Source organism: Coregonus lavaretus (genome assembly GCF_964263955.1).
Source record: "Coregonus lavaretus genome assembly, chromosome: 7".
In the NCBI taxonomy this organism is placed as follows: Eukaryota; Metazoa; Chordata; class Actinopteri; order Salmoniformes; family Salmonidae; genus Coregonus; species Coregonus lavaretus.
Window position 1 is genome coordinate 40,282,388 of NC_139994.1, and position 16,080 is coordinate 40,298,467.

Here is a 16,080-nt window from a genome sequence, read left to right on the forward strand (position 1 = left end):
TAAACGATTTTACTGAGTTACAGTTCATATAAGGAAATCAGTCAATTTAAATGAATTCATTAGGCCTAATCTATGGATTTCACATGACTGGGCAGGGGCACAGCCATCGGTGGGCCTGGGAGGGCAAAGGCCCACCCATTATTGATCACCTCCCATTATTAACATTATTGCTGCTGGAAAAATGTATGTGTTATGGCTTTACACCCCCTGCTATATTGTGGATAAAGAGTTACCTGTCTAACAGAACACCGAGGGTGTTCTTTAATGGAAGCCTCTCCAACATAATCCAGGTAGAATCAGGAATTCCCAAGGGCAGCTGTCTAGGCCTCTTACTTTTTAAAATCTTTACTAACTAGTAAAGCCAGTGTGTCTATGTATGCGGATGACTCAACACTATACATTTGAAGTCGGAAGTTTACATACACCTTAGCCAAATACATTTAAACTCTGAAATTTTTATCTGTCAGTTAGGATCACCACTTTATTTTAAGAATGTGAAATGTCAGAATAATAGTAGAGAAAATTACTTATTTCAGGTTTTAGTTCATCATATTCCCAGTGGGTCAGAAGTTTATAAGTTTACATACACTCAATTAGTATTTGGTAACATTGCCTTTAAATTGTTTAACTTGGGGTCAAACGTTTCGGGTAGCCTTCCACAAGCTTCCCACAATAAATTGGGTGAATTTTGGCCCATTCCTCCTGACAGAGCTGTTGTAACTGAGTCAGGTTTGTAGGCCTCCTTGCTCGCACAGGCTTTTTCAGTTCTGCCCACAAATGTTCTATAGGATTGAGGTCAGGGCTTTGTGATGGCCACTCCAATACCTTGACTTTGTTGTCCTTAAGCCGTTTTGCCACAACTTTGGAAGTATGCTTGGGGTCATTGTCCAAGCTTTAACTTCCTGACATACAGTGGGGAAAAAAAGTATTTAGTCAGCCACCAATTGTGCAAGTTCTCCCACTTAAAAAGATGAGAGAGGCCTGTAATTTTCATCATAGGTACACGTCAACTATGACAGACAAATTGAGGAAAAAAAATCCAGAAAATCACATTGTAAGATTTTTAATGAATTTATTTGCAAATTATGGTGGTAAATAAGTATTTGGTCACCTACAAACAAGCAAGATTTCTGGCTCTCACAGACCTGTAACTTCTTCTTTAAGAGGCTCCTCTGTCCTCCACTTGTTACCTGTATTAATGGCACATGTTTGAACTTGTTATCAGTATAAAAGACACCTGTCCACAACCTCAAACAGTCACACTCCAAACTCCACTATGGCCAAGACCAAAGAGCTGTCAAAGGACACCAGAAACAAAATTGTAGACCTGCACCAGGCTGGGAAGACTGAATCTGCAATAGGTAAGCAGCTTGGTTTGAAGAAATCAACTGTGGGAGCAATTATTAGGAAATGGAAGACATACAAGACCACTGATAATCTCCCTCGATCTGGGGCTCCACGCAAGATCTCACCCCGTGGGGTCAAAATGATCACAAGAACGGTGAGTAAAAATCCCAGAACCACACGGGGGGACCTAGTGAATGACCTGCAGAGAGCTGGGACCAAAGTAACAAAGCCTACCATCAGTAACACACTACGCCGCCAGGGACTCAAATCCTGCAGTGCCAGACGTGTCCCCCTGCTTAAGCCAGTACATGTCCAGGCCCGTCTGAAGTTTGCTAGAGTGCGTTTGGATGATCCAGAAGAGGATTGGGAGAATGTTATATGGTCAGATGAAACCAAAATATAACTTTTTGGTAAAAACTCAACTCGTCGTGTTTGGAGGACAAAGAATGCTGAGTTGCATCCAAAGAACACCATACCTACTGTGAAGCATGGGGGTGGAAACATCATGCTTTGGGGCTGTTTTTCTGCAAAGGGACCAGGACGACTGATCCGTGTAAAGGAAAGAATGAATGGGGCCATGTATCGTGAGGTTTTGAGTGAAAACCTCCTTCCATCAGCAAGGGCATTGAAGATGAAACGTGGCTGGGTCTTTCAGCATGACAATGATCCCAAACACACCGCCCGGGCAACGAAGGAGTGGCTTCGTAAGAAGCATTTCAAGGTCCTGGAGTGGCCTAGCCAGTCTCCAGATCTCAACGCCATAGAAAATCTTTGGAGGGAGTTGAAAGTCTGTGTTGCCCAGCGACAGTCCCAAAACATCACTGCTCTAGAGGAGATCTGCATGGAGGAATGGGCCAAAACACCAGCAACAGTGTGTGAAAACCTTGTGAAGACTTACAGAAAACCTTTGACCTGTGTCATTGCCAACAAAGGGTATATAACAAAGTATTGAGAAACTTTTGTTATTGACCAAATACTTATTTTCCACCATAATTTGCAAATAGTTTCATTAAAAATCCTACAATGTGATTTTCTGGATTTTTTTTCCTCATTTTGTCTGTCATAGTTGACGTGTACCTATGATGAAAATTACAGGCCTCTCTCATCTTTTTAAGTGGGAGAACTTGCACAATTGGTGGCTGACTAAATACTTTTTTCCCCCACTGTATGCCTTGAGATTTTGCTTCAATATATCCACATAATTTTCCTTTCTCATGATGCCATCTATTTTGTGAAGTGCACCAGTCCCTCCTGCAGCAAAGCACCCCCACAGCATGATGCTGCCACCCCGTGCTTCAAGGTTGGGATGGTGTTCTTCGGCTTGCAACAGCCCCCTTTTTCCTCCAAACATATCGATGGTCATTATGGCCAAACAGTTCTATTTTTGTTTCATCAGACCAGAGGACATTTCTCCAAAAAGTATGATATTTGTCCCCATGTGCAGTTGCAAACCGTAGTCTGGCTTTTTTATGGCGGTTTTGCTGAACGGCCTTTCAGGTTATGTCGATATAGGATTCGTTTTACTGTGGATATAGATACTTTTGTACCTGTTTCCTCCAGCATCTTCACAAGGTCATTTGCTGCTGTTCTGGAATTGATTTGCACTTTTCGCACCAAAGTACGTTCATCTCTAGGAGACAGAACGCGTCTCCTTCCTGAGCGGTATGACGGCTGCGTGGTCCATTGGTGTTTATACTTGCGTACTATTGTTTGTACAGATGAATGTGGTACCTTCAGGCGTTTGGAAATTGCTCCCAAGGATGAACCAGACTTGTGGAGGTCTACAATTTTTTTTCTGAGGTCTTGGCTGATTTCTTTTCATTTTCCCATGTCAAGCAAGAGGCACTGAGTTTGAATGTAGGCCTTGAAATACATCCACAGGTACACCTCCAATTGACTCAAATGATGTCAATTAGCCTATCAGAAGCTTCTAAAGCCATGACATCATTTTCTGGAATTGTCCAAGCTGTTTAAAGGCACAGTCAACTTGGTGTATGTAAACTTCTGACCCACTGGAATTGTGATACAGTGAATTATAAGTGAAATAATCTGTAATAAACACTTGCCAAACGACTTACCAGAACTATAGTTTGTTAACAAGACATTTGTGGAGTGTTTGAAAAACGAGTTTTGATGACTCCAACCTAAGTGTATGTAAACTTCCGAATTCAACTGTACACGTCAGCTACTACAGCGACAAAAATGACTGCAACACTTAACAAAGAGCTGCAGTTAGTTTGAGTGGGTGGCAAGGAATAAGTTAGTCCTAAATATTTCTAAAACTAAAAGCATTGTATTTGGGACAAATCATTCACTAAACACTAAATCTTGTAATAAATCATGTGGAATTGAGCAAGTTGAGGTGACTAAACTGCTTGGAGTAACCCTGTATTGTAAACTGTCATGGTCAAAACATATTAATACAACATTAGCTAAGATGGGGAGAAGTCTGTCCATAATAAAGCGCTGCTCTACCTGCAGGTCCTACAGGCCCTAGTTTTGTCGCACCTGGACTGTTGTTTAGTCGTGTGGTCAGGTGCCACAGAAAGGGACTTAGAAAAATTGCAATTGGCTCAGAACAGGGCAGCAAGGCTAACCCTTGGATGTACACAGAGAGCTAATATTAGTAATATGCATGTCAATCTCTCCTGGCTCAAAGTGGAGGAGAGATTGACTTCATCACTACTTGTATTTATAAGAGGTATTGACATGTTGAGTGCACCTAGCTGTCTGTTTGCTGCTGGCACACACCCATGCATACCCCACATGACATGCCACAACAGGTCTCTTCACAGTCCCCAAGTCCAGAACAGACTATGGGAGGTGCACAATACTACATAGAGCCATGACTACATGGAACTCTATTCCACATCAAGTAACTGATGCAAGCAGTAAAATTTGATTTAAAGAACAGATAAAAATAGACCTTATGGAACAGCGGGGACTGTGAAGCAACACAAACATAGGCACAGACACATGCATACACACACACGATAACATATGCACTATACACACACGTACACATGGATTTTGTACTGTAGATATGTGGTAGTGGTGGAGTAGGGGCCTAATGTTTTTAAAATGGTATAACTGCCTTATTTTTGCTGTTCCGCAGGAAGAGGTGCTGCTGCCTTGGCAGTAGCTATTGGAGATCCATAATAAATACAAATACAATACTTGGGATTCCAGGCCACCCACTGGGCAGCCAGGCCCAACCAACAGAATGAGTTTTTCCCCACAAAAAGGCTTTATTACAGACAGAAATATTCCTCAGTTTGATCAACTGTCTTGGTGGCAGGTCTCAGACGATCCCGCAGGTGATGAAGCCGGATGTGGAGGTCCTGGGCTGGCGTGGTTACACGTTGTCTGTGGTTGTGAGGCCGGTTGGACGTACTACCAAATTCTCTAAAACGACGTTGGAGGAATTAACATAAAGAAATTAACATAAAAGTATCTGGAAACAAACAGCTCTGGTGGAAATTCCTGCAGTCAGCATGCCAATTGTATTCTCACTCAAAACTTGAGACATCTGTGGCATTGTGTTGTGTGTTAAAACAGCCCATTTTAGAGTGGCCTTTTATTGTCCCCCGCACAAGGTGCACCTGTGTAATGATCATGCTTTTTAATCAGCTTCTTGATATTCCACACCTGTCAGATGGATGGATTATCTTGGCAAAGGAAAAATGCCTACTAACAGGGATGTAAACAAAATTGTGCACAGAATTTGAGAGAAATAAGCTTTATGTGCGTATGGAACATTTCTGGGATCTTTTATTTCAGCTCATGAAACATGGGACCAACACTTTACATGTAACGTTTCTATTTTACATGTTGCATGGATATTTTTTTACAAACAGAAAAACATAAAAGCCCATAGCTGTAGCTAGCTGTATGCTCTCTTGGGTAAATAAATTAAACTAGCTCTAGTAGTCTAAAGCCATCTGATCTTACAGTCTTGAAGTGTTTGCACCCTCTATTAATTGTAGGTTTTAGGCTGGATATCTGTGAACTGTATTACTGTAGGTCCCCTGTAGCTCAGTTGGTAGAGCATGGCGCTTGCAACACTAGGGTTGTGGGTTCGTTTCCCACGGGGGGCCAGTATGAAAATGTATGCACTCACTAACTGTAAGTTGCTCTGGATAAGAGCGTCTGCTAAATGACTAAAATGTGAATGTACTGTATTGTATTATACGGACTGGAATTACGCACATCGTTCAAACCGTGATAAAGCAGGGAGAGAACATGCGATTCTGGTGCAGTACATGCGGCCTACAAAATTACAAGTATAGGCTAGTGAATTGGATTTTAATTTTGAAATATAATAGGGCCTACAGTGCATTCGGAAAGTATTCAGACCCCTTGACTTTTTCCACATTTTGTTACGTTATAGCCTTATTCTAAAATTGATTAAATAGTTTTTTCCCCTCATCAGTCTACACACAATATCCCATAATGACAAAGCAAAAACAGGTTTAAGGGATAATAATGACAAAAATACAGTTGCTGTTTGTGTGTGTGGTACTCCAGATGGTGTGTGTGTTTGGGTCCACTGCTCTTTAAAAGGCTACATTAGCCAGATTTGTCTGTTTATCTGAACTGGAATTGAGTTTAGTTTAGGTTGGGACTAAAGGGGATTTGAATGGGAAGCATTCAGCTTCACCATTAAACAGTAGATGTAAACTAAGCTGTATCTGTCTGACCATATGCAAATTATTGCTCAGGTGCATCCTGTTTCCATTGATCATCCTTGAGATGTTTTTACAACTTGATTGGAGTCCACCTGTGGTAAATTCAATTGATTGGACATGATTTGGAAAGGCACACACCTGTCTATATAAGGTCCCATAGTTGACAGTGCATGTCAGAGCAAAACGCAAGCCATGAGGTTGAAGGAACTGTCCGTAGAGCTCTGAGACAGGATTGTGTCGAGGCACAGATTTGGGGAAGGGTACCAAAAAATGTCTGCAGAATTGAAGGTCCCCAAGAACACAGTGGCCTCCATCATTCTTAAATGGAAGAAGTTTGGAACCACTAAGACTCTTCCTAGAGCTGGCTGCCCGGCCAAACTGAGCAACCGGGGGAGAAAGGCCTTGATCAGGGAGGTGACCAAGAACCTGATGGTCACTCTAGAGTTCCTCTGTGGAGATGGGAGAACATTCCAGAAGGACAACCATCTTTGCAGCGCTCCACCAATCAGACCTTTATGGTAGAATGGCCAGATGGAAGCCACTCTTCAGTAAAAGGCACATGACAGCCCGCTTGGAGTTTGCCAAAAGGCACCTAAAGACTCTCAGACCATGAGAAACAAAATTATCTGATCTGATGAAACCAAGATTGAACTCTTTGGCCTGAATGCCAAGCGTCACTTCTGGAGGAAACCTGGCACCATCCATACGGTGAAGCATGGTGGTGGCAGCATCATGCTGTGGGGATGTTTTTCAGCTGCATTTACATGTACATTTTAATCATTTAGCAGACGCTCTTATCCAGAGCGACTTACAGGAGCAATTAGGGTTACGTGCCTTGCTCAAGGGCACATCGACAGACTTCACCTAGTCGGCTCAGGGATTAGAACCAGCGACCTTTCGGTTATTGGCACATCGCTCTTAACCACTAAGCTACCTGCCGCCCCGGCAGGGACTGGGACACTAATCAGGATCGAGGCAAAGATGAACGGAGCAAAGTACAGAGAGATCCTTGATGAAAACCTGCTCCAGAGCGCTCAGGACCTCAGACTGGGGCAAAGGTTCACCTTCCAACAGGACAACGACCCTAAGCACACAGCCAAGACAACGCATGAGTGGCTTCGGGACAAGTCTCTGAATGTTCTTGAGTGGCCCAGCCAGAGCCCAGACTTGAACCCGATCAAACATCTCTGGAGAGACCTGAAAATAGCTGTGCAGCATCGCGCATACCCCCCCCCCCCCCCCCCATCAAACCTGACAGAGCTTGAAGGATCTGCAGAGAAGAATGGGATAAACTCCCCAAATACAGGTGTTCCAAGCTTGTAGTGTCATACCCAATGCTGTAATCTCTGCCAAAGGTGCTTCAACAAAGTACTGAGTAAAGGTTCTGAATACTTACAGTGGGGAGAACAAGTATTTGATACACTGCCGATTCGGCAGGTTTTCCTACTTACAAAGCATGTAGAGGACTGTAATTTTTATCATAGGTACACTTCAACTGTGAGAGTTTGCCAATGACCATCTGGATGATCCAGAGGAGGAATGGGAGAAGGTAATGTGGTCTGTTGAGACAAAAATAGAGCTTTTTGGTCTAAACTCCACTCGCCGTGTTTGGAGGAAGAAGAAGGATGAGTACAACCCCAAGAACACCATCCCAACCATGAAGCATGGAGGTGGAAACATCATTCTTTGGGGATGCTTTTCTGCAAAGGGGACAGGACGACTGCACCGTAGGATGGATGGGACCATGTATCGCGAGATCTTGACCAACAACCTCCTTCCCTCAGTAAGAGCATTGAAAATGGGTCGTGGCTGGGTCTTCCAGCATGACAACGACCCGAAACACACAGCCAAGGCAACTAAGGAGTGGCTCCGTAAGAAGCATCTCAAGGTCCTGGAGTGGCCTAGCCAGTCTCCAGACCTGAACCCAATAGAAAATCTTTGGAGGGAGCTGAAAGTCCGTATTGCCCAGCGACAGCCCCGAAACCTGAAGGATCTGGAGAAGGTCTGTATGGAGGAGTGGGCCAAAATCCCTGCTGCAGTGTGTGCAAACCTGGTCAAGACCTACAGGAAACATATGATCTCTGTAATTGCAAACAAAGGTTTCTGTACCAAATATTAAGTTCTGCTTTTCTGATGTATCAAATACTTATGTCATGCAATAAAATGCAAATTAATTACTTAAAAATCATACAATGTGATTTTCTGGATTTTTGTTTTAGATTCCGTCTCTCACAGTTAAAGTGTACCTATGATAAATATTACAGACCTCTACATGCTTTGTAAGTAGGAAAACCTGCAAAATCGGCAGTGTATCAAATACTTGTTCTCCCCACTGTATGTACATTTTATATTTCAGTTTTTCAGCCAGTAGTGGAAACATTTACAACTGCAATTAAGTCACGTTATCTTTTTTAATGTGTTTTACCTCAGACGATCTGGTGGTAAGGTTGCTAGCTAGCACTCCTAGCAGTTTATGCTAACTAGCTAGCTGGCTAGCATTTACTGCTCGTGAAGTTGCTAGCTAGTAAGTTAGCATATACTAGCGCTAATCGGGCGAGGTGCCCCCAACCCACTCATCCAACATATTACTACTTTACAAAAAAGTATCTACATTTTCCTCTCTAAACAATTGTATTATTTATCTTAAGGCTTTCCTACTTATATATTCAAAAAATATATATACATCTAACTTTGTTGGAATATATCTATTTATTTTTCAAAATGTCAAAACATTTGATAACCTTATGAAATATCTCCAAAAGTTGTGATGACACCGAGGACATTTTTTGTTGAGCAAGAGCAGTGTCAGCCAGAGAACGTTTTGGGAAAATAATTTGTTGACATCTTGTGGTGTTATTGTGAATTACAGTGTGGGGGGGCAGTTACCCCTTGGGGGTAGTTACCCCCTAGTACCCTAAGCATATCTTGTCAGCTAAACTAACAAACCTATGGCATGGAGCATTGCCCGATTAACATAAACTAGGCCAACTCATATTCTGTTCTTCTGAAATAAATTTTCTTCATATCATGTTTCTTTAGACCTGGCTAAAATACATTTATATATTGTGATAGTGTATATTCAATTGATTCATTATACACTGCTCAAAAAAATAAAGGGAACACTTAAACAACACAATGTAACTCCAAGTCAATCACACTTCTGTGAAATCAAACTGTCCACTTAGGAAGCAACACTGATTGACAATACATTTCACATGCTGTTGTGCAAATGGTAAAGACAACAGGTGGAAATTATAGGCAATTATCAAGACAACCCCAATAAAGAAGTGGTTCTGCAGGTGGTGACCACAGACCACTTCTCAGTTCCTATGCTTCCTGGCTGATGTTTTAGTCACTTTTGAATGCTGCCGGTGCTTTCACTCTAGTGGTAGCATGAGACGGAGTCTACAACCCACACAAGTGGCTCAGGTAGTGCAGCTCATCCAGGATGGCACATCAATGCGAGCTGTGGCAAGAGTGGTCCTCTGTAGCTAAGCTGGTAGAGCACGGCGCTTGTAACGCCAAGGTAGTGGGTTCGATCCCCGGGACCACCCATGCACAAAAATTTATGCACGCATGACTGTAAGTCGGTTTGGATAAAAGCGTCTGCTAAGCGTAGTGTCCAGAGCATGGAGGCGCTACCAGGAGACAGGCCAGTACATCAGGAGACGTGGAGGAGGCCGTAGGAGGGCAACAACCCAGCAGCAGGACCGCTACCTCCGCCTTTGTGCAAGGAGGAGCAGGAGGAGCACTGCCAGAGCCCTGCAAAATGACCTCCAGCAGGCCACAAATGTGCATGTGTCTGCTCAAACGGTCAGAAACAGACTCCATGAGGGTGGTATGAGGGCCCGACGTTCACAGGTGGGGGTTGTGCTTACAGCCCAACACTGTGCAGGACGTTTGGCATTTGCCAGAGAACACCAAGATTGGCAAATTCGCCACTGGCGCCCTGTGCTCTTCACAGATGAAAGCAGGTTCACACTGAGCACATGTGACAGACGTGACAGAGTCTGGAGACGCCGTGGAGAACGTTCTGCTGCCTGCAACATCCTCCAGCATGACCGGTTTGGCGGTGGGTCAGTCATGGTGTGGGGTGGCATTTCTTTGGGGGGCCGCACAGCCCTCCATGTGCTCGCCAGAGGTAGCCTGACTGCCATTAGGTACCGAGATGAGATCCTCAGACCCCTTGTGAGACCATATGCTGGTGAGGTTGGCCCTGGGTTCCTCCTAATGCAAGACAATGCTAGACCTCATGTGGCTGGAGTGTGTCAGCAGTTCCTGCAAGAGGAAGGCATTGATGCTATGGACTGGCCCGCCCGTTCCCCAGACCTGAATCCAATTGAGCACATCTGGGACATCATGTCTCGCTCCATCCATCAACGCCACGTTGCACCACAGACTGTCCAGGAGTTGGCGGATGCTTTAGTCCAGGTCTGGGAGGAGATCCCTCAGGAGACCATCCGCCACCTCATCAGGAGCATGCCCAGGCGTTGTAGGGAGGTCATACAGGCACGTGGAGGCCACACACACTACTGAGCCTCATTTTGACTTGTTTTAAGGACATTACATCAAAGTTGGATCAGCCTGTAGTGTGGTTTTCCACTTTCATTTTGAGGGTGACTCCAAATCCAGACCTCCATGGGTTGATACATTTGATTTCCATTGATAATTTTTGTGTGATTTTGTTGTCAGCACATTCAACTATGTAAAGAAAAAAGTATTTAATAAGATTATTTCATTCATTCAGATCTAGGATGTGTTGTTTAAGTGTTCCCTTTATTTTTTTGAGCAGTGTACTTTTTTTAAATGTCGATGTTGCAAAGGCACGAATCAGCGGCTTGTATGCTTGGAGGCCTGGAGATACTAAACATATTTATGTTAATTAATGGTCAATTACCTACCGTGACCATCGTCTTTTACATGACAATAACCTGCTGACAAAATGTCATGACCAGCTAGGTATGTTTCAGTTAGAGTCGCGAGAGGTGACATTTATCGGAGAGAGGGAGAGGGAGGGTTGTCCTGACTTTTCACACTATTGCTTTGACCACCAGAGGACAGAAAGAGGGAAAAAAACAGTTTAACTTAACAGTATGCCAATGGAAGGGAGGACAGTAGCAGGTGACCCAACTGTGGTTTTTGACTACTATGATTTCCCATTGTAGCCAATTCAATTGTAGAAATTCCAGTTACAGATTTTTCGGAAATTCCGTTACTGATTTGGTAACAGAATTTAGAGTTTTAATCACTTAATAATTCATAAACAAAATTATTATTAAAAACACTAACTAATTGATAGGTCTACCTTTACTCGTCTGTGAACTTTCATTATCATCCCTCTTTATGAGGGAGAGAGTACCAAAAATCCACATATCTTTAAGATATTTTCTAATGTAATTTCAAGGCACAAGGCAATGTTTCTTAAACTTACAGAAGGCAGAAAAAATTATCCTAAACTAAATACAAGTGTTGATATTAGTAGGCAGGGGTCTTTATTTTTTTGGGATGGAAAATTGTAGAAATATTTATAAATGCCTTAATAAAAAATTATATATATACAGTGGGGAAAAAAAGTATTTAGTCAGCCACCAATTGTGCAAGTTCTCCCACTTAAAAAGATGAGAGAGGCCTGTAATTTTCATCATAGGTACACGTCAACTATGACAGACAAATTGAGAGAAAAAATCCAGAAAATCACATTGTAGGATTTTTTATGAATTTATTTGCAAATTATGGTGGAAAATAAGTATTTGGTCACCTACAAACAAGCAAGATTTCTGGCTCTCACAGACCTGTAAGTTCTTATTTAAGAGGCTCCTCTGTCCTCCACTTGTTACCTGTATTAATGGCACCTGTTTGAACTTGTTATCAGTATAAAATACACCTGTTCACAACCTCAAACAGTCACACTCCAAACTCCACTATGGCCAAGACCAAAGAGCTGTCAAAGGACACCAGAAACAAAATTGTAGACCTGCACCAGGCTGGGAAGACTGAATCTGCAATAGGTAAGCAGCTTGGTTTGAAGAAATCAACTGTGGGAGCAATTATTAGGAAATGGAAGACATACAAGACCACTGATAATCTCCCTCGATCTGGGGCTCCACGCAAGATCTCACCCCGTGGGGTCAAAATGACCACAAGAACGGTGAGCAAAAATCCCAGAACCACACGGGGGGACCTAGTGAATGACCCGCAGAGAGCTGGGACCAAAGTAACAAAGCCTACCATCAGTAACACACTACGCCGCCAGGGACTCAAATCCTGCAGTGCCAGACGTGTCCCCCTGCTTAAGCCAGTACATGTCCAGGCCCGTCTGAAGTTTGCTAGAGTGCATTTGGATGATCCAGAAGAGGATTGGGAGAATGTCATATGAAACCAAAATAGAACTTTTTGGTAAAAACTCAACTCGTCGTGTTTGGAGGACAAAGAATGCTGAGTTGCATCCAAAGAACACCATACCTACTGTGAAGCATGGGGGTGGAAACATCATGCTTTGGGGCTGTTTTTCTGCAAAGGGACCAGGACGACTGATCCGTGTAAAGGAAAGAATGAATGGGGCCATGTATCGTGAGATTTTGAGTGAAAACCTCCTTCCGTCAGCAAGGGCATTGAAGATGAAACGTGGCTGGGTCTTTCAGCATGACAATGATCCCAAACACACCGCCCGGGCAACGAAGGAGTGGCTTCGTACGAAGCATTTCAAGGTCCTGGAGTGGCCTAGCCAGTCTCCAGATCTCAACCCCATAGAAAATCTTTGGAGGGAGTTGAAAGTCTGTGTTGCCCAGCGACAGCCCCAAAACATCACTGCTCTAGAGGAGATCTGCATGGAGGAATGGGCCAAAATACCAGCAACAGTGTGTGACAACCTTGTGAAGACTGACAGAAAACGTTTGACCTGTGTCATTGCCAACAAAGGGTACAGTGGGGAGAACAAGTATTTGATACACTGCCGATTTTGCAGGTTTTCCTACTTACAAAGCATGTAGAGGTCTGTCATTTTTATCATAGGTACACTTCAACTGTGAGAGACGGAATCTAAAACAAAAATCCAGAAAATCACATTGTATGATTTTTAAGTAATTCATTTGCATTTTATTGCATGACATAAGTATTTGATACATCAGAAAAGCAGAAATTAATATTTGTTACAGAAACCTTTGTTTGCAATTACAGAGATCATACGTTTCCTGTAGGTCTTGATCAGGTTTGCACACACTGCAGCAGGGATTTTGGCCCACTCCTCCATACAGACCTTCTCCAGATCCTTCAGGTTTCGGGGCTGTCGCTGGGCAATACGGACTTTCAGCTCCCTCCAAAGATGTTCTATTGGGTTCAGGTCTGGAGACTGGCTAGGCCACTCCAGGACCTTGAGATACTTCTTACGAAGCCACTCCTTAGTTGCCCTGGCTGTGTGTTTCGGGTCGTTGTCATGCTGGAAGACCCAGCCACGACCCATCTTCAATGCTCTTACTGAGGGAAGGAGGTTGTTGGCCAAGATCTCGCAATACATGGCCCCATCCATCCTCCCCTCAATACGGTGCAGTCGTCCTGTCCCCTTTGCAGAAAAGCATCCCCAAAGAATGATGTTTCCACCTCCATGCTTCACGGTTGGGATGGTGTTCTTGGGGTTGTACTCATCCTTCTTCTTCCTCCAAACATGGCGAGTGGAGTTTAGACCAAAAAGCTCTATTTTTGTCTCATCAGACCACATGACCTTCTCCCATTCCTCCTCTGGATCATCCAGATGGTCATTGGCAAACTTCAGACGGGCCTGGACAAGTGCTGGCTTGAGCAGGGGGACCTTGCGTGCGCTGCAGGATTTTAATCCATGACGGTTTAGTGTGTTACTAATGGTTTTCTTTGAGACTGTGGTCCCAGCTCTCTTCAGGTCATTGACCAGGTCCTGCCATGTAGTTCTGGGCTGATCCATCACCTTCCTCTTGATCATTGATGCCCCACGAGGTGAGATCTTGCATGGAGCCCCAGACCGAGGGTGATTGAACGTCATCTTGAACTTCTTCCATTTTCTAATAATTGCGCCAACAGTTGTTGCCTTCTCACCAAGCTGCTTGCCTATTGTCCTGTAGCCCATCCCAGCCTTGTGTAGGTCTACAATTGTATCCCTGATGTCCTTACACAGCTCTCTGGTCTTGGCCATTGTGGAGAGGTTGGAGTCTGTTTGATTGAGTGTGTGGGCAGGTGTTTTTTATACAGGTAACGAGTTCAAACAGGTGCAGTTAATACAGGTAATGAGTGGAGAACAGGAGGGCTTCTTAAAGAAAAACTAACAGGTCTGTGAGAGCCGGAATTCTTACTGGTTGGTAGGTGATCAAATACTTATGTCATGCAATAAAATGCAAATTAATTACTTAAAAATCATACAATGTGATTTTCTGGATTTTTGTTTTAGATTCCGTCTCTCACAGTTGAAGTGTACCTATGACAAACATTACAGACCTCTACATGCTTTGTAAGTAGGAAAACCTGCAAAATCGGCAGTGTATCAAATACTTGTTCTCCCCACTGTATATAACAAAGTATTGAGAAACTTTTGTTATTGACCAAATACTTATTTTCCACCATAATTTGCAAATAAATTCATTAAAAATCCTACAATGTGATTTTCTGGATTTTTTTCCCTCATTTTGTCTGTCCTAGTTGACTTGTACCTATGATGAAAATTACAGGCCTCTCTCATCTTTTTAAGTGGGAGAACTTGCACAATTGGTGGCTGACTAAATACTTTTATTTCCCCACTGTATAGACTTGTTGCTTTCATTTCACACCCAATTTGACACACTCCTATGAACTTCACATGTTGGGGCTCATGGGTCCTTTTACATGGAGAAATGACAAGGACAGACGGCTCAACAGTCACAGTGTGAATTTCTCTGTCTCTCTCTCTTTGGTGTCAGGTCTCTTGCGTGTGTGTGTGGTTGTGTCGTCACACTGGAGCCAGCTACCCTCCCCTCTGACCCTGATCCCCGCCACCGGTCTACCCAGATCTCACACACACACACAATTGCCTTGACCCAAGCCTTTAACCTTGTCAGTGTTCTCTTACACTCAGTATGTGAGTGTATGTGTATTCCAGTGTGGTAAACACCACAGATGAAAAACCTATTAGAAGTTCTTAGTATCTTTGATAAACACCTTCCCTATTCCAATCAGAGTTGCTCTGTCTCTATCTCTGCGATTTTGTAGGTTTTAGTCGTTTATTTTAGAGTGATTAACATCAAAATAAAACAACGTTTCATTCTTGTTACAGATGATGGTCTGAAGCTCTCTTTCCTTCTCCCTACACCTTCCATCTCTTTCACCTCTCCCTCTCTCCCCCAGGACACCAAGACGGGGGGCCGTCCCAGCATGCCGCGGTGTCGGAACTCGGTTGCCACGACAGCGGAGGAGACTCCTCACATTGGTAACTACCGGTTACTAAAGACCATCGGCAAGGGCAACTTCGCTAAGGTCAAGCTGGCACGCCATGTCCTCACCGGGACAGAGGTAACACACACACATTTTTGTCAGGAACTGCTTGCTGTCTTGTTGCATCATGTCCTGTGTAGCCTCCGCTTGGACTTCGGCTGCATCTCAATAGTCTAAACATACTTTTTTCCCCTCTTGAAGGAGACGAGGAGAGGAAGTCTCTAGACTATTGAGATGCAGCCCTGCTGTCTCCTTAGTTGAGTTGAAGTTATGAAGTTGTCTGAACTGAAGTTGGTGTTCCGTTGAAACTTGGAACACTCAACATTCTGTCCCTCTCCTCACTGTGTTCCACCAGGCAGGTACAGTGTTCAGTATTCCGACTGTTTCTGACAGTCTGTCTGCAGTCTCTGTGCTGTCCAGCTCTTTTAGGTTTCTGTAGTGTGACACACAGACCAAATAGACAGTGTGGGAGACCGTTTGTGTGCAGTCGGGGTTCTGTTCTGTGTACCTCTTCTAGAATTGCATATGCTCAGACAGGCAGAAAGAGGAAGACGGACTGGCAGACAGACAGGCACGCAGGCAGACACAGGCCAGTGTGTGTAGTTAAGGTTTGCTG

At 43.7% G+C, this 16,080-nt stretch overlaps 1 protein-coding gene across 1 annotated transcript in view; it reads left to right on the forward strand.

The window, feature by feature from the left end:
• The window catches only part of LOC311132716 (serine/threonine-protein kinase MARK2-like), a 134,981-nt gene that overhangs the window by 32,973 nt on the left and 85,928 nt on the right, over positions 1-16,080 (forward strand). The window contains exon 2 of the mRNA XM_084165994.1: positions 15,378-15,542. Coding sequence (XP_084022120.1) covers positions 15,378-15,542 — 165 coding nt within the window. The remainder of the gene's footprint in view (positions 1-15,377; positions 15,543-16,080) is intronic.